General features: G+C 40.9%; 1 protein-coding gene across 2 annotated transcripts in view; it reads right to left on the reverse strand.

Annotated features, from left to right (window-relative positions):
• lrmda (leucine rich melanocyte differentiation associated) overlaps positions 1-22693 on the reverse strand; it is a 236803-nt gene that overhangs the window by 58759 nt on the left and 155351 nt on the right. For both annotated transcript variants that reach the window (XM_063875088.1, XM_063875089.1), the window contains 2 exons: positions 2657-2783; positions 1153-1292 (listed from right to left, as the gene is read on the reverse strand). In XM_063875088.1, coding sequence (XP_063731158.1) covers positions 1153-1292; positions 2657-2783 — 267 coding nt within the window. The remainder of the gene's footprint in view (positions 1-1152; positions 1293-2656; positions 2784-22693) is intronic.

Here is a 22693-nt window from a genome sequence, read left to right on the forward strand (position 1 = left end):
TTAAAATATGTTAATCTTTAAACATCACAGAAACAAAGAGAATGAGTCGAGATGTTTTCTGAGGAGACAGCTTCCTGTAAGCACAATGCCGCATAATCAGTAACCATTGTGTTTAATGTAATATAACAGCCGTAAACTCATGTGTTATTGTAGTACTATAAATGGCCACTGATCGTACGCATGGTCAGCTAACAACAGGACAACATTTAACCCCAACGCACACTACACAATACTGTGTGGATGAATACTCTGTTTCTATGTCATTGCACTAATTGGGGCACCGAAGCAACGCACCAGGGTATTTCACTTGAGAGACCAAAAGCTCCCGAGGCATTGGACTGCGTATTTATTGCCCAAGGCCAGTGCTGTCACGACCTGCATACAGCCTAACCTTGTCAGACATGAAATCTGCATCACGCTCAAATTGATGTTTTACTATGTGACACATTATGAATATTACATTACAGGACCCTAGACATTGTCAGTCAAAACAGAACAGCTTTCCTCACCAGCAAGATAAGCATGCGAGGAGAGGGGAAAGGGGAGGAGGGGAGAGAAAGTGAGAGAGGGGGCTGGGGGGGGAAAAAGGTAGACAAAAAGAGAGAAGAAAGATTATTCAAGAAAGGCAGGGGTGGTAAATGATTAATAAGCAACACAGAGTCAGAAACAAGCACTTAGGGCTAAAACAGACAAAAGAGAGTATGCTTTTCGCCTTTTATCGCATTTCATGTAAAGGACCCTGACAAATGGTGGTCATATTGCATGGCTTGAGGCCTCGCTTGATGTTTAATGCATCATCTGCTCTGGTAAGGCAGGGTAGTAAACACTCATTTGTGGTGGTGACTAGTCACACATGAAATCCATTTTGCAAAATGCAGTGTGGAGGGGCCAGTTGACAAAGCTTTTAGAGTGATGTGGTTAAATACACAGTCTGCCTGTGAAATGTAGGGGGCTGGATGTTACAAAAAGGAACATCTGCAAATCCATTACTTACAAAAAGCTATCACTCTGAATAGCTTAGCACCAAAACTGTCTGACTGAAAGTATAAACACACAGACAAGGAACATTATCTATCCATCTATCTAAACGGGTCACAGTAGTAGTTTTCCTTATTTATGTGTTACATCAGCACAGTGGATATTGTTACTGACCTGTATCTCTGGTAGTCGTCCTCGTCCTTATCGGGGCTGACCAGCTGGTTGGGGCAGGCCTCATTTCCCAGCAGGCTTAGGTACTTCAGTGAGGGGGTCACATCAGCCAAGTGTTCCAGCAGGGCCTCGATATCAGTCAGGTGTCAAAGGGCGGATGTCAAGGACCTAGCGCTGTTAATTACATTAGCATTTACTACCCGCACCGCCCCTCCCGGGCCTGTCTGCACTAAAACACGTCACTGTCAAATTTACCGAGGTGCTCAAAGGGGCTAGTCACTGGCTTTGTGAGACTGGGCAGACAGAGGGGCAATTTAAGGTGCAGGCTTTGGCATATAGTAGTGACACAATTTGGCTGCTGCTCTCTCTCCCTTTCTCTCGATCTCTTTCATTTCCTAGGTGGCCGGGTGCAGAACAGTGACAAAATGATGGATGCCCTGTGGTTCAAACAGTCCGTGCTTCCCAGAGCCTTGCTGTGGAAAACTTTTGCGAAACGTGGAAAAAACAAACAGCCCCTAAGCAGGCACATTCATCACTAATACATTCACTTGGAAAATTGAGCCCCAAAGTGTCAAAATACAACTGCACTAATGCAGTGCTCGAGCTTTAAAATGGCACTGTGCCACGACAGGATGTACATAATTGGCCTATTAGCATGTGCCGACCACTTCACAACCAAACTCAGCACACAGTCCCAGACGCACACTTCAAGGAGCCCCAGTTTTAATGTTGACTCTGGAAGTGTGTGTGTGCGGGACTGAACATCGTTACCCAGTAGGATCTGCATAACCAGAGGAAAACAGGACACATTGCTAAACCTGTTCTGAAGTGAAGAGGGGAAGTTCACACATTTTTGACTGATCATAAACAGCCTCGCATGTCTTGAATTTAGGGTGGCTGTACGGAGCTCTGGTTTATACAGTGTTCACTTTGGGTGGGAAGTAGAACACACAGCACCGTTATAATCAAAGAGCCTAAATATGAAAATGTTCATTTAGTCACATGTTAAATAACTCCATTTTTATTTTAGTGAGGTAACACATTGTATAAAGAATGCAACTGATGGAAATGATTAAAAGAAAATAATTTCTTGATTAAATATAATTTATAATATGTTATTAGCAGACGGCAAACACGTTACACAACATCGTGTCTCATTTCTTAGATGTGGTTTTAATCTAAAACTTGATCTCCTTTCAAAATAAAACACATCTGTTATGTTGACTCTAAAATCTGATCCACTAGAGGTCCCTGTGGTTCAAAAACTCATCCTGTGTGGAGCTCAGTGACAGCCGGGTTCCTCTACTCTGTTTTTGAAACACACAGTGCTCCCTGCAAAAGCACAAAATGAAAAACTGGTTCTCTGAGACAAAGGCCAGCTGTATTGACATATGAATGTTAACAAAATACACTGTTGATTTTGATACTGATCCCTGTGATATATGCCTGTGTAGTTGGCTGCAAATCAAAAGAAGAAATGGACTAAGTGATACGTTTGAAAGGATATTTGGTTCTTATTGAGTGTAAGGGTGTGGAGGTTGGGTAACCTGGGCAACATGAGGTCATTTCCAAGAAGATTGTTGTCAACGATCAGCTCTTCCAGGTCAGTGAACATTTCGAGGCCCGCCAGTGACCTGCAATGATAAGGCAACAGGAGAACTGTTATGGTTCTAAATCTGGTCAGCCGTTATTGTGCGGAAATAAATATTTCAGCCTTCCTCTTTCATACACCGGGGAAGTATGGGTCTGGGCCTGTCAGGGAAGTGAATGACAAGAATTAGTGGTGCTGAGCTCCCCTGGCATGGTGAGGCATCCTTCAACGGCTGGCAGGATGAGGGATGGGGGTCACTTGTGAGTAGCCAGGATTCAAAACAAAAGGCTTCAGAAATGCGGCGGGCAGGATGAATTTGTCAATGTCTTGTGCCTTGAGGCGCCCAGTTTCGCCTGACCCTAACCCTCCATTCCCAAGACAAATCACTCTGTCACAGTTCACCTTCACTCCCCAGACACAAATTTAACTTGTCATCCATCATTTTCACAGAGGAACCGGAATACACACGCAATCACAGATGGAATGGAAGGGAAACTTTTTTGCAACTCTACCTCGATAGGGGTTAGTGTTGGGATTTTAAGATCAAAGGATAGTTTTTTTTAAAAGGAAGAATTTCGCCTTTCCGCTTCTTTTTTATGACAAATTGCAATGAGGTGCTGAAGGGTCATCTCAACGGTTTCCTTCTCTGTCTCTCTCTCTAACACATACACATTCACACAGGCATAAAAATGATGGAGGGTGGTGTTTGGAGTAATGTTAGGGCCCTGCAAAGTTCAAGTCATGGAAGGTGCACAAAAGCAATGTGTGTGTTGTCTAATCCTTCACACTGTCAGCATGCCATGGTAAAGTGTCCTGGGTGACTTCATTGACATTCATTTAAATCTGCCAAAACTTGACATATACTGAACATGTACTTCAAGAATTATTCCCCACGGTTCACACAACAGGTATTCTAATATAACACAGCATTTTCAATTATTACATACTTTCCATACAGTCAATATCTACTCCAAGCTACAAGTTTAGTATAGTATGTTTCTAGATAGATAATCTTCGACAATAGGTTATGTAAAGCTACATTCCAGTCAACAGGGTCACAATGAAACATGACAAACTCAAAGTATAGTGAGGTCTTAACATGTGCAGCATGAAATATTACTCCTCTATGGATCTGACTTGTGTGAACAACTGCCTTTTAGCTACGTCAATATAACAACTTTATCACGACAATGTGCAAATGAATAGCAAGGAGCAGTAAAGCGTGAGGGCATGGCGTAATTTAAAGTCTAATTATAATGGAAAAATATGCTGCCAAATGAAGGAAAAAGATGATGAGTAATTGTGATATAATGTAGTGTACACAAATACAAAGTTATGGGTCAGTGAGGAGCATTTATTCCACACTTTTAGCTAGCTCCAGCTGCTGTCACTTGTGTGCTTGCTATATACAAATCTGCTTGTACTCCACCTAGACTAAGACCCTTGCCAAAAACACACACAGATGCATTGAGTGGATACACTGGCAACAACTTTGAACAACAAAAGCAAAATGTTGCAGCTTTTGTAGCCGCGTGGAAAACGACAACCAAGCAATTTACTTTTGGTAGGGAACGAGGCAGAGTGAGCTGCCTCGTTTCAAAAGACATCAGCATTTTGCAAAACACACACTTGATATCAACCACAACAGTTGACAGCACCTAGCCAGTGTGCTAGCAAAGATGCTAGCTGACAACCTCTTATCAGGTCTGATTAATGCGCTGGCAAGATGGATGAATTGAGAGATGTGCCAGTTTTATGAAAGTTTGCTTGTGTTTCTCCATGTTACCTGTCATTTATAAAAGGCAAAAAAGGCCCATTAAGCGGGGAAAGCTAAACTTAAATCTAAAGAGGTAATGTTCGTCACAATCGTTGTCTTTTTAGTTATTATTTGGTCAATATACTGTTGTTTCTCTTGTATTGAAAACTACTTCCTAGTTTAAGAAATGAACAATCTATAATTGTTGGTGTAATCTTATGCTACTATACTTCTACTGCTTTTGACAGGGCTTTTATTTTCAAACTAGCTATTTAAAAAACAAACAGCGCAGGGATTGTTTTTTTGTTGCATTGAGAGGGAATTCGGTACAACAATTAAACTGCAAGTATAATCTTTGGCAATGTGTAGTTGGGCACAAACCATATTAGATAAACATTATTGCATTTTCTTAACTAACTATTGCCACCTGTGTGTGTGCGTCTGCGTGTGTGCGTGTGTGTGTGTACTAAGGGCTGCAGTCCTGTGGGTTATGTTATTAGCTGCTCGGTTAAAGGGAGCCGCATGGCACAGGAGGGAGCCTTATTAATTGTTGTTTTCATGTCACCACTGCTGCGTGCACTGGCTGATTTAATCAGTTAAATTCACAGCCAGGGGAGAGCCACTGATTCCCATCCAGCATTAACTACAGTGCGGGGATTGAACTTCTAATACTCTCCAGCTTTCTGTGCTCCCTCTGCAGATTTCCTTAGCTAGTTTCATTACTTTTTATATGCTTTCTTCTTTCAATGTGTATGCTTGGAAAACTAACAAAGTTTAAGCATTACAGTAAAAGTACTTCACTTTACACATGAACATAATTGCCTTGAGTCCAAAGACTGCAGAGGTTTGATAAATGGCAAACAGGCTAAACATACACAAAACAGACAAATATTGAAAAGTTTGTTTATATAATGCTAGCTTATTTTTTTGTCAAACTAATGGGAAACTATTCAGAAGTATATCTTAAGATACATTGCAATAGATGATAATACTACATATGTGACATACATCAAAGGTTATTTACATCTACTGGATGTGATTTGTGCTTATGTATATCCAACCGGTATATCACAAGCTATGGAAAACAATAAGCATTATATTTTCAACTGAAAACAATAGACAAAATCGTACAAATACTGTATGAAATAGATTACCCTCACCTCAAATTGTATCTCCTTATTGCACAAATTTAGAAAATAATCATTACTCATGTTATGTGTGATCAAATGCATTTTATTAAACCTCTAACCAGAAACAGAGAGACATGGACAGGCGGTAGCTTTAACGAGGTGAGGCGATGAATCCTCTCCTTGTTAAGATAATTATGATCAGCCTCATTGTCAGAGCTAATACTTCACACGTCTTTACGCTTTGACTACCACTTAGCCTGTGTTAGCTCAACATCATACATCATACGGCCATGTGTGCACCACCGTGTGCTTTTGAGCTTACATAAGTAGTGCATGTATGTGTTAAAATCTCCATTATCTGCTAAGATCCTGTCTACTGAGCACACACAGTACATGAACCAATATTAAGTTAGAGCAGAAACTCCGCACAGGAAGCCGGAAGGATGTGAGGCAGCAGACAAGGACACTGGAGAGGAGACACTGACCCAGAGAGCAGCCCTGCAAGATCAATACACTAATACTAATGCAGACAGAGTGATTGATGAACCACTGCTGACAACAGAGGGAAGAAAACTCTCGACTATTATTGGCTGAAATGTCAGTCACTCCTGCCAATGGTTTGCGCTAGTGTCATGTCATATATCCTCATGCAGCAGATGAATAATGGAGAACGGCAGCCTTGGCTGTTCTACATGTGTCATAAAGTGTCCCCCATCCTAAGTCTGCTGCTTTTAAAACTGTTGCCTAAATGAATTATAGTTGGTAATTCTGGAAACTCGGAAGAAGAAAGGTCAAATGTGGAGTTTGTGTTAGGCGTACATAACAGAGCTTTAATGTAAAACAACCTCAAAGTTTTCTCCATTACTGAAATGTTGATATAGATCAAAGAGGAAACATCCTTTCAGCTAGCACTGCAATACTGAGGAGTCCAATGTGCTGTATTTAAGAAGAAAAAAACACACCAACACTTTGAAAGCCGAAGAGCCCTTGCAGCTGCAGTACACAGTTAAAGGCCTGATGTTCTCTAAAGGGTCACAATGGTGCAGAAAAGCAATGCACTGTTATTCTAAACTGGGGGCCAGAGCTACAGACTGACAGGCATAATGACATCCTGTTCAGAAGGCAACAGATAAATGTTTGATGAATTGACCAATACTAAGCCATGATGGCCTTCATATGTGCATAATGGACTATTCAGAGCACCCTTCAGATTGCCTGCCAGGATAAGGTACTGTAATGAATGGGAAAAGGAACTGAACCTGGGAAACACAGAATATGGACTGGCTTTAATAAACTTAATAAGAAAGGTGAATGGAGGCGGGCTGGTTAGAAAGAGAAGATGAGGATGGAGAGACATTCAGCCTGAAATAGTCAAAAAATATTCAAATGGTTTTAGCCACATGGTTTAAGCTCTCAATCTTAATCTGTCATATTCCCAAATTATTTTCTTTTTAAACAAACAAGGTATTTATCTGACAGTTTACCAACAGGAATATACTAAACCTATTTGTATTTGTAGTATAACAAAGTGATGATGAGTGCCGAATGATATCAGATATTCAGCTTTGTGTGACAAAAAACTGAGGATAAAATATAACGCATTAACCCAGTAGGTCTTCATTAGTGTAACACGGCTGTACTTTATTCTAACCCACAACAAAAACACAAATTAACATCAAAAAACACTAAAATGTAGCATCAAAACACTATCAGGATTAGCTTGCGGTAAATAAGATGACATTATATCTAACGCATATTAATGCCCTGCAACCCATCAAGCCCCCGACATCCCTCCACCCACCTCCACACAGCGCTGATCAGGTCTGTTCCAGCATTCTTGCCTGCAGCTACACTTTATGGCCTATACACGCCTCTGTACATGCATCTCTGATGGCAACGGTGAATTAGACTGTCATTATCTGTCTCTATCTCCCCCACAGCTTTCCCTTTCTCACCCTCACATGCAGACAGTCAGTGCTAAGTGTGGCACTCCTCTCTCTGTATTTCCAGGCCTCAGGTGGCAGTCATTTAAAGATCACACATCCAGGACACACATAGCCTTCCCTGAATACATGTCAATTCACACATGGGAAGGGGATTACACGTCTCCTCTTAGGCAGCTGCAAATTACTATTAATGGCAATGCAAATCATTAGAGTACGTCAGGCGCCGCCAGCAAATCTCTTCTTTATGTGGGTTCACTCCTAATCTGTTCTGAATATTGCGCTATGCTTGCTCCTGATAGCCTGTGTGTAAAAGCATCACTAGCTACAAAGCTGTCAATTGGAGGTGGCATGTCAGATTGAACTTTAAACAGGGTTACATCATTTGCAAAACAAATATATATTTTTAGAGAGCATAAACAAATTCAAGCAAGAGGAAATCTGTAAAACATAATTAGCAAACTTCTTTGTTGATGAATAGGTTAAATATCACCGCTCATTACTTCATGCTCTATGAGGTTATTATGGGAGAAGTGCAGATTAAATTGTTGAAAATGTCTACACCATGGTGCGTCTGTCGAATGTTTAAAGCAGCTTTGGTGTGTTTGAATGATAATACCACTGTGGATCATGCAGTGTCTGAGTTATAGACTACCCCTGTGGATATTTCCTGCTGGGTGTGTGAGGTTAATATTCTCTCTCAATGTCATTAGCGCTGGCAGAGGGGCTGAGAGCACTGTGAATCAAACAGGGACTGATCCTGTCAATTCACACACACACATTTACACAAAGAGCCAGGGCTAGACAAAATCAAAGCCACTGTACTGAGGTCAGCATCAGCTGGCCTCATGCTTCCCATTGCATCTCCAATCCCTGTCTGATTAATGACCCTGGATCAACCCTGGCCAAGGGATAAGGACTTGACAGACATTCCTGTCAGGTCCAGCCTCATAAGCCTTGCTTGACCCGGGTTTGGCCTGGGATGAATTCTAAGCTCCAACAATGACCCGATTGAGAGGTAGGAGCGAGTTGCCTTTTTTCCCAGTGAAGATGGAAATGGTGAGACACCTGCAGGAAGGTGGATGTCTTGTTTAAAGATTCAGCAAGTGAGGTTTGTTACATGGACAGCCAGAATGACAGCTGCTTTCAATGTACAACACTAAATTGTACACTGTGAAATACATCATCAGACAAGGGAGGCGAGGCCAGTGAAGCCGAGCTCCTTCAGAGCCTATACAACACTTCCCTGCTCACAGAGCCTGGACTGTGCTCACAGTATGACCATGCGTCTTGAGAATGTTTGTATTGAAAGATTAGTTGTCTATCCACATGACAAACACCCTCCTCTCTCAGTGAACCGGAGCTGAAAATCAATTCACTGATGGCATCTCAGTCAGTGAGGACATCAATGCGGCACAAACAAGCACACACAAGCCTTCATGCATGCTACACAGCTTCACACATCTTAAGGTGTATATAACACTATAACATTACAGTGACAGGGTCAATCAGCCGAGGCCTATTGCTTTGAGTACACTCCACATAAAACAATGAGTTTTTCATGAATAAAACAATGCACAGATATAAAGTATATGTATACAGAATATGTAACTGGAAATGAACTCATGTACTCTTACAATAAAATAAAGGAACCATTAAATAATAGATGCTGCGATCTGTGAGGAAGAATCCGTCAGTGCCCTGTCTCCCTTTACGCTCCGTCATTACAGTGTTCAGGCTCAGTGCTTGTCAACATTTCCCTGAGAGGGGGAGCCATCCCGCATTACGTTTGAGTGAGTTCAACTGTCAACTGCCAGCCATTTGTATGCCTCAGCATCCACCTAATAGCAAATAATCACTACCCCGCGTTCTCTTCATGGCAAATGATCGATGTTGTCTTGAAGTCTGATGGATGACCCTGCCACAGTGATGTCCAGGCATGCATTAAAAACCACCTCTATGAAATGTCTGTCAGTCTGATGAAGCGGCGCACACAAAATAGCAGGCGTGTGCACATACTGACACAGACGAATGCATGCACACAGATAGAAGATAAAATGAACAAAAAGTAAATTAAAGCAAACAGTTTAATTGAACAATAAAACGTTAATTTATTTATATTTTTGGGAAATGTTATAATGTGACAGGACCTGTGGGGTGATTGGTAGAAAGCATTACAGGTAGACTTCTCAAATACCACCTCGGATGCTTATTTTCCTCCTCTCTCCCTCCTCCCCGCTCTCTAACACACAAACAGCCCCCTATTAACCCTCAGTGTTCAGATTAAAATGCACAGCACCACAATCTTTGATCTCCCACTTGATGACACAAATCCTTTCAAGCCTCAACATTTTCCTGCAAAGGTAATTAGTGCTAATTAAAAAGTTTCGAAAACAGTCTACGGCTGCGGTTGATGCTGCCACTGCTGTTGCTCTGGTGCGCCCTCCATCAGATCACCCATCTACCCCCTCCGAAGGTTCTACGGATGTGTGTGTCAGCTGTGTTCCTGCCTCTTTCCTGCAAAGGATCCCATAACCAGACGACACACTAGTCAGCCTAGAAGGTTTGTAGAAGCAGGATGAAGCCCAGTAAGGGGTCTAACTGGTGGTTCTTCCCCCCTGACAAACCTGTGCTCTGCAGGAGAGCATGTAATGACATGTGTAACAAATACAAATCCCACAAATAGAACAGGTGTAGTCTTTAATTGGGATACCCTATCTTGGGGGGCTTGTTAGCATGGAGTAATTAACTTGATAAGGGATTCAATTTGCTGAAAATATCATTGCAGAGAATCATATAATTTAGTATGAACTGTGATTTGCATAATGACAACAAACGCAAAGACTCACCATTCTTATAGCATAATAAATAAACACATTAGTAATTAAGGGTCTTCCTGTTCAGTGTGATTACAGTAATTTGAGATAAAGATAGAACTTGAGCAGTCTAACAGTGCTATCATTCATTCACCGGCCATCCTTTTTTGCTTTCATCAAGCCATTATTATGATATAATTAGCTGCCTTTCTAGCATGTTATTAAGTGGCTTGCTGAGTGTCAGGTACAGAGGCGTCTCAGAAATGACACACACAAAAGCATTATCGTTCCACAATGTTTCAAAAAGATAATTACATAATCTCAGCATAGAGAGCAAACAGAAAAGTGATAATTAGACAAGTATTCCTGCCAATTAAAATATCAAGCCTTGTGTTTTTTCCTTGTGTAATTTAGAGCTTGCTGCACATCCATGTACAACGCTATTGCTCCTGTAAAATGGCCATAGAGAAAACTATGTAGTGACATATCAACATTGACCTACCATTTGTTTTCAGTACGTCTTAAACAGCAAGCACTAGATGTTTGAAGGGCCTTCCAACTTTTTCACTATTTTATTTATCTTTTGCACCATGTATGTTGAGTTGTTGGAGGAGCACGCGACATAAGATTTTCATTGCCAACATATACGCTGTATCTGCTGTGCATATGACAAATAAAACCTTGAAACCTTGAAACCTTGAAACCTAAGTATACTAACACTTTCCAAGATGACAACAAAGGAGTATGTCTTGTCTCTAACGAGCCTATTAATAGGCTTAATGATTGACATGAAGGTGTGACAAAACAAGAAAAAGCAGAGGAACAACAAAGTTATTGATTTGACCTTTGGGATAGTTCCTTTGTTCATCGTTGTTGTTTTTGCCTCGTCTTACACCTCGGGAGGAGATAATAGAACATGTCACAGCGCAAGGCAGTTTGATGTTGAATGCCATCCTTTTAATTTAAATGTTACGTTCTCTGTGACATCTCTGTCAATGCATAATTGGCACTGAATCCCAGTTTGGATGTACATATTTATCATTCAGTGCGAGACTCTCAAAGACAGCGACAGATATGTTACTTTGATGGGATGACAGTCAGATATGGGAAAAAATAGAACTGCAAATCGACAGTCGCGCTGTCAGTTAAGCTTTTTGTCACAAACTTGCACATAAACATGCCTGATTAGAAACAGCAATCGAGCTGTGGGCTGTCCCTAATCCTGAAGTGTGTAAATAGGCCTGCTTTATACAAGTAGAGCAAATAAAAAGACACAGTTAGAAGAAAAATCATAATAAATGATTGACATTTATTGGGAAAACTCCCTACACATTATGAAAGACTGCACTTTTAAAGCTAGACTGCTGATTAGTTGACTGTAAGGTACACCCTTTCAAAGAGTAACTTATATGTAGTATAAATCGTTCATATTACATAGCATGTTGGGTAATGATTTTAACAGTCTATGAAGAGAGAAACAAAACTATAACATGAGACCTAGTGATCCATATGCACACCTTTTTATTTGTTTTAATCTGTAAAAATGCAGATCAGACTACCTTATTGCATAGGCCGTCTCTCCTGACATGACAACTTCAATGGAGGTACGTGATAGCCCAGTGAAAACCACAGCCAGCAGTGCAGCTCCCTGAGAAAAAAATAAAGAACAACTCCCTCACACTCTCTTCACTTTCTCCCCTCCCCTCCTCTTCCCGTGTCTTACCGCTGGCCCATTACCTTTACAGAGTGAGGCTCATTAAAGAAGGCAAGTTGAGTCAAATCTTTCTGTAATTCAGCGGAGGTGAATTGCTGTCAACATCATTAACCGTCATTTCTCTAACTCACTTCTGTACTTATGAAGTGTTCTTTATTGTGTAATGATCCAAATCTCTTCTCTAAATCGGAGAAACCTCTTCAAAGGCCCTGGAGGACATACCACCCATGCAGCCGCCTGACATGCTAAAGGGCCAGATTAAAGTTGGCTCCATCATTACGTTCCTCTCTGTGCTTAAACAGATCCAGCATTTCATTGTACGCTTCAACTAGCAGGCTGCGTTCCTCAGAAGGAACAGAGTGGAAGAGAGATCAGCAGACCAAAAGAGATCAGTAGAGAAAAGGATAGTGGTTTCTTCAAACATGGCTGTGTTATGTATGCAGGGTCATATCATCTACCTATCATATTCATTTGGTTTGCTGCATCACAGGACATGCAATGTGTCAATAACCTTCTCTCCATTCAGTTTGATGAAAACTGAATGGAGAAAAAAAATACTGTTTAATGATAGTTCATTGATCTCATAGGGCCATTGGTCAGGCTGGCTCCATGGCTAATTACAGTGAGAGCTGCCCTGCTTGTCATGCTAGATGTCCTCCAAGTCCTGTCTTAAGAGAAGTGTCCTTTGTGCCTCTGCCATTGTGTGTCCCCTAGAGCTCAGTATCATGCTATGAGGTGTCCTCCAGGCCTTGTGTGGAGGAAAGCCTCCTTTGTGAGGCCACCATTGTATGTCCCCAGTGCTGAACCCCCTGCTAGGTAGGAACACAGACAAAGTGCAGCAGGGGGATGCTTCTCAGGGCCCTAAGACCTACAGTAAATCTTCAAACAATTTAGACAAACAAAAACGGCTGCTGTGCTGCGGTGAGAGTAGACAAGGGAAAGCAGATGAATAAGCAACATCAATTACTGGGGCTTTGACCTGCAAGCCCCCACACCATGGCACACATTTCACACCAAATCGCCCCAGATTGAAGTTGACACTGCTGGAGTGGAAACGCTGACCCCTCACAAGGCTAGCGCTTCAAACTTAAGAGCAGAGAAAGGCAGGGGGGACTGACAAACTACATAGACCAAGGCCAATGTGGAAGAGAGACAAGGAGGAGGGGTATGAATAAAAAAACACACGTATAATAGGTCCTAGTTTGTTTCAAAGTGAGACAAAATGGCTCAATTTGAGCACTTAGGTCAACGAATTGGCCCAGCTGAGGTACAAGAGGAACATACGACGGGACAACCGCATCAGGCCACTGATAAGGAGCCTATAAGAAGAACAAAGCCAGATGTCCAACAGGCTTACCAGTGAACCTGAGTGGGACTGGACCCTCTTTAAAGCTTGTTTTAGCCTCCCAGCTTTACCCCCTAAAAGTGCCGCTTCCCTTAAAACTTTTTTACTCAGGCACAGAAAGCCTCCCTCTACTTTGTAAGCTTGGACAAAGACAAAAATAAACACATGGGTCACATTTGTTCAACACGTAGTACACTGCTCAAATAAAAAAAGTTTCTCAAAGTCTCTTTTCATGAAAGATACCACTTTGGTGTTATCGCTTACTTCCCAATAGAACACATTATTACTCTGATTGAAAACCCAAGAAAAAAGTGTATGCAAAGGTGAAGAAAGAGCACGCCACCCTATCACAGTTTGTCAATACAGTGTTAATTAATCTAATAACAAACTGCTCTGAAACACATGCCCCATTCTGACTAGAAGACATGTAGTCTGGCAGCAGCATAGCAGCACATTGACACATTGGGAGGCATCATGCTCTGGATAGAGACAGTCCTTACAATCTCCCAATTAGCCAGGGGGAAAGCAGAAAATATGTCTCTGGTTCAGGGAGCAAGCGTGAAACTTAATAATATGACATGGCATACAAAAACAGAGCATGTCTTTTTTTTATAGTCACACAAGTGAAAATGAAGCAAAAAGAATAGAAAAGAAACAAGGAAAGGGTCCCTACTTTTACTGAAAATCATAAATATTTCCAGGGTCTTTTTTTCACTGTTGATTTAGGTCACATGATAAATGTGATACAAATGACACAGTAGAGTAATAAAAAACAATTAGGAAATTTTAAAACACAGAAAAGTGGACAATCTAGCATTAATCTGTGGGAACAATACCTTAAGTGAGTTTGAAACCATATACTACATAAAAACACCCTGTGTATATTATTTCTTTATCTAATTATGAAACCAAAATGCATTCTACTTTGCTCATACAACACATTTATGATACAGAAGAAAGAAAACTGCATTTCCGATTTGCATAATACTGCTGGGTTGGCAGTACTCAAAGGTTAACATGTACATTACATTTCTTCAACTCTTGATAATTCCCAGTTTAATAATATGAACATTATGGAGGTCATTAGTAACATTTAATGAAAGCCTAAAACCAATTTTGCCGCCATGAAACCATGACACATTGACAGGGAGACAAGTCTGTCAGGCAGGGCAAAGAATTATTCACAAAAACAAAACCTAATCAGAAAACTATTTAACCTATTTAAAAGCTCTGTATGCTCCACTAAGGTATAGGACTTAAGTGTGAGCACCCGTTTCAAACAATGGATACATTCCCCTCCGATCACAGACGTTCACACAGATAGATAATAGGACCTACGGCAGTCAAGGAGCCGTCTTTACAAATGGAAATCCAGAGAAAGGCAGAGATTGGAATCATTTTATCTAGTTGACACACATTACAACAGAGAATTTCAAAAGAGTAAGATGGAAGCTCTCAGGTCAATTATGGTGTCAAGTCTGTCATCTTGCAATGAAATATATACCTTTGAAGAACACTTTACTCGAGGGATGGGGTAAAAAGGATGGGAAGATGTACTGTTTAACCCAGAGACCATAGAAGAATATCACAGATGATGGAATAAAACGTGGTATGATAATGGACCATTTTCACTCAGCACACTTTGTCAAAAGGGACAGACTACCCCCACTTCCTGAAGGGTAGTATCAAAGAATACTAATTTGGTGGCCAAAGCTCATTAACAGCATCAGCTGAAACGCATACATGGTCATTAACAAAGTCATGAAGATAATTGGGAAAGTTGGTTTTCAATACACTATTTATTTTAAGTGAAACTGTAAGCTCAACCAAACACATTCTGTTTTTAAGGGTTTTATTTTGTAGAAAATCAAGCTTGCTAAATAAACAAAACTATGCCATTGAAACAGCTTTGAGTGGGGAAATAGTTTAAAACACACACACACGCCCACACAGAGACACACACAACTCTGTGTTTCTCCAGTACCTTTTTTTAAATTCTAGCCTCCAAATGTAAATGTCCTCACCCTCTGTTTGAGATATAAAATACTAACCTTGAGACAGTGAATGACAGAGGGAATTATGGGTAATTGTAGTGTCAGAAAGGGAGACAGCTGTATGATGAGATTCTGTGTCATTTAGAAAATCAGAAACTTAAGAGGCAGTGTGACACATTTCTCCCCCTCCATCCGACAGGGCTCCTGACATGGCTGGTGATAATTTCCAGGAGAGGGAAAAAGAGAGGCAGAAAAGAGTGAGTGGAGAAAGCACAAATGAAAATGGAAGTCACAGAAAGAAAAGGTGTGATTTCTCCTCTTCCATATGCAGCGTGGGCCAAGTGATAGCCTGTGTGCTGCATTCATTGCTGGAATCAAGACGAAATATCGCCTTACATGTCAACCTGCCATCCAGATAAGAGGTGTCTGAAGCTCTGTATGAGATTAATACTTCCCAGCTAGAAATGTGAAGGGGGACTTTTGATCTCTGTGTAGTGAAGCAACTTCAGCAACAGTAAAAGACTAGCCTACAAAGATACACAATTCCCACTGAGGTCAGACGTGTGCACGGACAAGCACTGGCACACAAAATAAACATGCCTTGCATTATGTTAACCACAAATAGAGAAAAGCAACATAAAGCACAGTTGTCAGTTTATACACGTTCACTCAGGCCATAAGGAATAGGAGATAAATGAAAGGATGAAGTGCCTGTCAACATAATGAATTCAATAAAAGCAACATTGTCTGCTTTGTCACATTTCAAAAAGCGGTGACATGTAATTACTGTTATTTGTAGAAATAGCCTTCATTATCATCGATGAGGGCCCTTCCGTTTTAACCACGGCAAAGAAGCTCGACATCCTTTGAATGGAAACACACTATGATACTGTGGTCTTGTGTAAGAGGAATTTCTTTAAGTCTTATAATATTGTATTTCACAACAGGTGATTGTTATAGGATACAAATTAAGACATTTTACTATACTACACTATACACTGTACTGTTGAGGTTTTTAAAATATATTTCAATGGCAAAAATTGATAGGCACAAGTACCACAAGGAATTACGACAGCACTAGTGTTAAAGAAATGGCAAAAGAAGGATAACTAAGTTACACTAAATACAGAAACATAATTATCAGAAAAATATAACAACTATGAGAGGTTAAAACAAGGCTAAATAGTCTATTACCTCATCTAGCTAGGTTTCGATAGTTGGGGATTTCTGTTATTATTAATGTTATTTAGTAACAAATGTAAACATATTTACCCAATAAGAGTAATGTAGTTAAGGTCGTAGCTCGATTAAAGGAAAACAGGATTAGATACCTTGCTTAAGCCCAATCTATGCATCTCTATCAGTGTGTTGCAAAAGCTACATAAATAGGCCACAGGAGTCCCCAGGAGGTGCAGTAATTACATTTACAGTGGCATCACATCTGACCTATGTGGAATATCTGAGGTTTTGGGTATTTTTGTGCAGTCATTGCCCTGTGATGCCACTAAATCAGTAGTCTAATTTAAAACATCTTTGTACTGAAGATAGTACTTGCTAGCAAAACCATTTCCAGTTCAAACTTTCCTGTGGTCTCTCTACAGAAAAAAAGAAATATTAAAATAAAATTCCACAAAATTCACTGTATGGCATAATAACCTACTGTAGCAGTGGTGAGACAAATATCTACAGGTTTCATTGTACATTGAACTACAATCAGTTCCAATGCTGAAGGCATCAACATAGATAGCATCTGGACACCCAACAGAACTATAAATGTAGCTCTACTTTGATCTGTATGACGCCTTTTGCAGTTGAATCAAGATTAACAAGAATGTAATTATTATATGTTGCCAGCATGATATTGAGACAATATTGGGTAACACCATTCAATGTTATAATCATCAACATTGTTTTAAAAATTATCAAAGCATCTCTATAAAGACAATCCACTTTCAAAACCCTAATGTCTAAAGCCCAAAACAAAGAACTGCCGTGGTGAGAAGACAGATGATGCTCTGAGTGAGAGAAAGAGAGAGACTCCCCCTTTCTTTTCATTCCCTGCTATTTTTTCTTCCCTCCGTTCTGCAGTTGTGTGTCCTGACCTTGCAGCTTCTATGGCCCATCCATCTTGGGCTGCTTAGCCATTTCGCTGGCTTCATACTGCGCAGATTAACACAATTCATCACCACAATCATCCTCCATTCATCACCCTTTCCAATGAATGTTTTGACATCCAGTTAATTTTCTGCTGATGATTTATCAAATTATAATTACCATGCTCTGAAGGGCTCATTTATTATGTTGATACATGATAATGATGCCAAAGTGGATTGAATTTTAAGTAAGTTCTCCCTGCGATTATAACATATGCGTTATTGTGAATAATGCTTTGCGATTTGATTCTTTACAGCCTGGAAATTCCTGAGACACTCCTAATGTTATAAAAAATCAATGCAGAGAAAGGTGACAAAGTGAGACTGTTAATTCAATTTTTTTTACAGAACAAATTGTTTGGCTGGGGTGCAGTAAGCATGAAAAAGTTCAATTAGATTCAGAGCTCCCATCTTGGATGCTCAGTAATTAAAGAGCACACTAATTCAATCAGGGGGTAGGACTGAGGCAGAGGGAGTTAGGCTGTTTCTTAATAGGTTATAGGTTATTTCTCACATACTGCCCTCATAGGCACTTCATTAGCCTTCTGCCTTACGATTCACTCAGCTTTTCAGCCTCATTATTATCCAGGTTTATTAAAATCCAATGGCTGCCTGTTCTGTTTCTATTACGGAGATGACCAGCCTAATGCACTGGGTCACAGTTAAGGGCAAACGCACCAACGGCTGTTTACGAGGAGTTAAAGAGGAATAGTATTGGCTATTGAAAACATATTATTTTCTATCTGTATTACTAAATAGTTGTGGGTGCATAACTAAGCCATTTTAAGAGTAAAGCTGGAACACATGCATTTGCCCTCAACAATAACCTTGCTCCATATGATAGATGATTAGATCTTTTTAACCGAGCACTGAATTCACCAAGGCAAAATTGGATTTCATTTGGTCCGATTTGTTTTCCCTTTGTCATTGCTACTGTTCATTTATTTTTTATAAGTTTTGTACAGGCGCTGGCATTTGATCCCACGACCCAAGCTTAGACACCTCGCTAAATCACTGGTCAAAAGATGGAGGCGGTTTGTGCGGAGCTGCAGTGCATTCTGGGGCACCGGCAACCAGCTCAGGGAGATGAGGGCTTAGGAGGTGTTAAAGGTTATTGAATGCTGGAGAATTCTCCTGGCGGCGGAAGCATTGTTTACAGCTATCTATTTTTTTGACTCTTTGCCCTTGGGCTGCGGCCCATAAACAGAGCTGCTATCCCCCACACCCCGGCTAGTGGAGAGTGCAGAGCATAATTGTGAGTCCCCCTTGGATGTCCCAAAAGTGAAAGATGTGTCTGGTAAGGGAGAGAGGTCAAACACGAGCATGGATATTTATTACATGCACTGCAACCAGATGGAGGCGGCCCATCCATCAAGCTGAGCTGTCACGCTGGTCACAAACGTTTCCCATAAAGACAACCCCCCCAACACCACCCCTCGCTGCTTCTCGCTCTTGCTCTGTGAAAGCAGGAGGTCCATCCGCATGGGAAGAAAGAAAGTGTGAAAGAGCGAGGAAACTTGTTTTACAATGTTATGAACTTTAAGACCGGCCCACCACATTCCCAGTTTGACAAGCCTTTCCATGACTCCATTGGATTCACCATTTTTCTCTCATTAGTGCTTTCTCTCGCTTTCTATGAACTCGACCTGGCCTATTTTTAGCAATAACTTTTATCAATACTGCAGTGACCGGCTGGATGGACGGTCAGAAAGGGCAGGACAGGAAGGCATGCAGCGAGACAGTTTAGGGAGATAGGAAAGCAGTAGAAGTGGGAGCAGTGGAAGGGCGTTTCTGACACTTGCTCCCTCATTCATCAGGCCCTCATAGGCCCGTCGGTGACAATGAAAAGATTTCACAATACAGCCGCGGCAGAAACTCATTCTGGCCCTCATCCATCATGCTCAGCCCGCTAGCCGTTCCACTGACCTAATCTGTGATGCCTCGCTGCCTGCACCCGGTTCCGTAAAGGCAGGCTTCATTACTGTGAGGGAGAGCAGGAGATAGAGGCCAGGGGCAAAGGGCTTGGAGAAAAGGGCCGTGATAGTCAGATTCACACAAAGACTTAAGGCACATAAAACACTGAGAAAGCCAACTGTCACAATCACACACTTCCTTCAGCAAACAAAACTGCAGTACAAAGTAGGGAAGTAGGGAGGAACTGCCGGTCAAATTAGTCTGATTACCTTGAGAACTGTCTAACTGTCATGGAAATATCCATCTCACAATCTAACAGCCTTCCTCCCATCCATCAATCAATTGATTAGGCAGCTTGTTACTGTCACAAACAATTTCCTAGTCGATGACTGAAATAACTCGAATCAGATATGCACAACTCACAAATGCAGTTAAGCAAAGTTTCCTTGAGATGCAATCTCTGCCTTAACCTGCATTTAAAACAACCATCTATTTTTATTTTCCTTATTTACCCTTGTCTGCATCCTTTCCCAAAATAAACCCACCGTCTGTTGTGCCCTTTGTACTGGACTGCTGAATGTTACTTAACCAAAAAAGGGTTGGACAGTGGGAGGCTGTCTACCTGACCCTGGACCAGCTATTATGGAGCTTTATTCCCTAAACCACTGCTCTGGGTCTGAGGCCAGACTGCAGTGGCAGCTCCCCCTCCTATCTCTTTAACTGGTCCGTCCCAATACCCTGGTGCCCGCTGCTTAATGGAGCCTGTTCCCGCACCGAGGGACAAATTCAATCAGGCTCCTCGCTAAACATCTTCGAATAACATTGTTTCACCTCTGAGGGAAAGAGAACATTGTTGCTATTGAAATCAAGGCAACTGTCAAAGTAGCCCATGCTATAAATACTCAGCCATCACCAGGATTGGACCAAGACATCTACTGTAGGTCTTTTTCACAGCTCTTTATTTTAGTACTTATTGGACAAAATTGCCACCAAGTCCAAAAAGCAAAGCCAACAAAATAACTACAAGACACTGTCTGTGTTGTTGTGTTGGCTCCTTGTTGGTATGCTGGTATATTGGTATGTTATTTTAAAAGCATAGCGGTAATTGCTATACTACAAAAACAACAGTCCACACCAAAAACCATCACAAAGGCTGATCTGCTTGATGGTGCCTGGCACATGTTTATCCAAGTTTCACCAGAGGCACTCAAAAAGTAAACAGCTACGTGTTTCATTTCCAGCCTCACAGCCACTATAACTTTGAAGTAATTTAACAGTTAGCAAGGTCTGTATACTAACATAGCTCAAAAAGCTGTAACATATGATTTGGTTAATGTGATGCATTCCTCATTAAAATACAATAAATACATCAATGAACTACTTACATCAGTACTTCCTGCTGTTGTGCATTTCTTCACACCAGTAAAAACTTCCATCTTACATGTTTAATAAACAGTGTAAGGCATGCTGTCCAACATAATCCTAATGGAAAAGTAATCTTCAGCCCTTCCTCAATTGCTATCAACGTATGCCCGATGATCATTTTACCATCAGACCATTTATTGCATCATACATCCTCCCATGGGGGGGGGGTTCTGGAGATTAAGTAGACAGCTAATTGACAGGAAAGGCTGCCCAGGAAACACCAACAAGACAGATCAAACTAATGGGAAGTGTTTACCAGCCTTGCATCAGCACAGATATCATCTGAGGAGAGATTTTCTTTAAAGCTCCCCATAAATCACAAACACATCAAAATGTATACCATTGTGTATTTTTTCTAACACATCCAAACAAAGTTATTTACACTGTGTACAAATAGCAGTACAATTAAATGATTGATAATTCAATATTAATGATTTGTATTACGTTATATTTATTATAAATGATTACCTTGTGTATAGTTATCAAATATAATCCTGTTTTGTAATACTCTTACTGATGTTTAACAATCTTCATGTCAATATTCCACATTTGTGTTATTGTTGTTGCTTTGTGCTGTTCATGTGTGTGCGATACTTAAAGGAAACAGCAATGGTAACGTATAAAAATCTATACAAGTACAGAATTCCCACCAAAATGCAGAACAAGAAGTCAATAAAGAGCACTGTAATTCAGTAAGGATGAGAGCATTTCCTGTCGGAGAGAGATGCTTTTATAGAAAGCCGTTAAGGAAGAGCAGAGTCCTCAAGTGATTTTTTGACAATTTAACTGGTTCTCCTGACACATTAAATGACTATGCTGACAACTTAACTGCACTGCCAATCAATATTTCCTATTACTGTCATTGTCAGAGAGAAAATAAAAATATGACGTTAAGGTCAACCCGGGAGTGACAAGACATTAAGGCCCTATCAGAGCTGCTTATTAATGCAGATAGCCCATCAAAAATAGAGACACTTTAAGACCAATATGCCTATTCAAGGATTTTTCTTTAGAAATACTAAATTATATAAACAAATATTAAAATGCTATGAGATAAAGATGACATTTTTACATAGCTTACATCATTTCTTGTAAATAAATTAGTAATATTGAAAGATTATTATTACTCACTTTACATTTGTACACAGTGATTTCTTGAAGCAGGATATGGACTGGCTAACTGTTTTCCTGTTCACAGCACAGTGAACCTGTCTCGTAAAAAACAAATGACGTTAAATGCAACAACCCCATCCTTAGTAAGCCGCTTAACTCCACCCACAGCATTACAACACAGCAGATTCCACATCAATGTGAGGACGAGACAATTAACCAGGGGTTTAACCTGTCAATCATGTCCTGTCAACCTATCACACTTGCACTCTCAAGTCCGCCTCCTACTTAACTCCCTCTGTGATATGCTGCTGGCAGTTTGGATGGCTTGACTGACGGAAGGCCTGATCTGGGCACTGGGAGGCGCCTCTGAGGATGTCTTGGACATGTGAGACGGAGATTGGGGCGGACATGAGAGGGTGAAGCGAATGGCCAAAGAAGATATGGTTTGCCCGAAATTAGCCGTTCTGTCCTAATTAGATGTGCAAAGCAGCATAGGGGCTCTGCTACTATCCTGATGAGAGTGAAGGGAGGGCTGAAAGGGCGGAAAGACAAGACAGTCTCAAAGTTTCACCTCCTTTTATTGATCGGGAAAGTGCACAGATGTCGACTGCACTTGTGGACAAAGTTCGGTTCTCCATCAGTCAAGCGCT

The sequence above is a fragment of the Eleginops maclovinus genome, chromosome 22 (assembly GCF_036324505.1).
Source record: "Eleginops maclovinus isolate JMC-PN-2008 ecotype Puerto Natales chromosome 22, JC_Emac_rtc_rv5, whole genome shotgun sequence".
NCBI classification, from domain to species: Eukaryota; Metazoa; Chordata; class Actinopteri; order Perciformes; family Eleginopidae; genus Eleginops; species Eleginops maclovinus.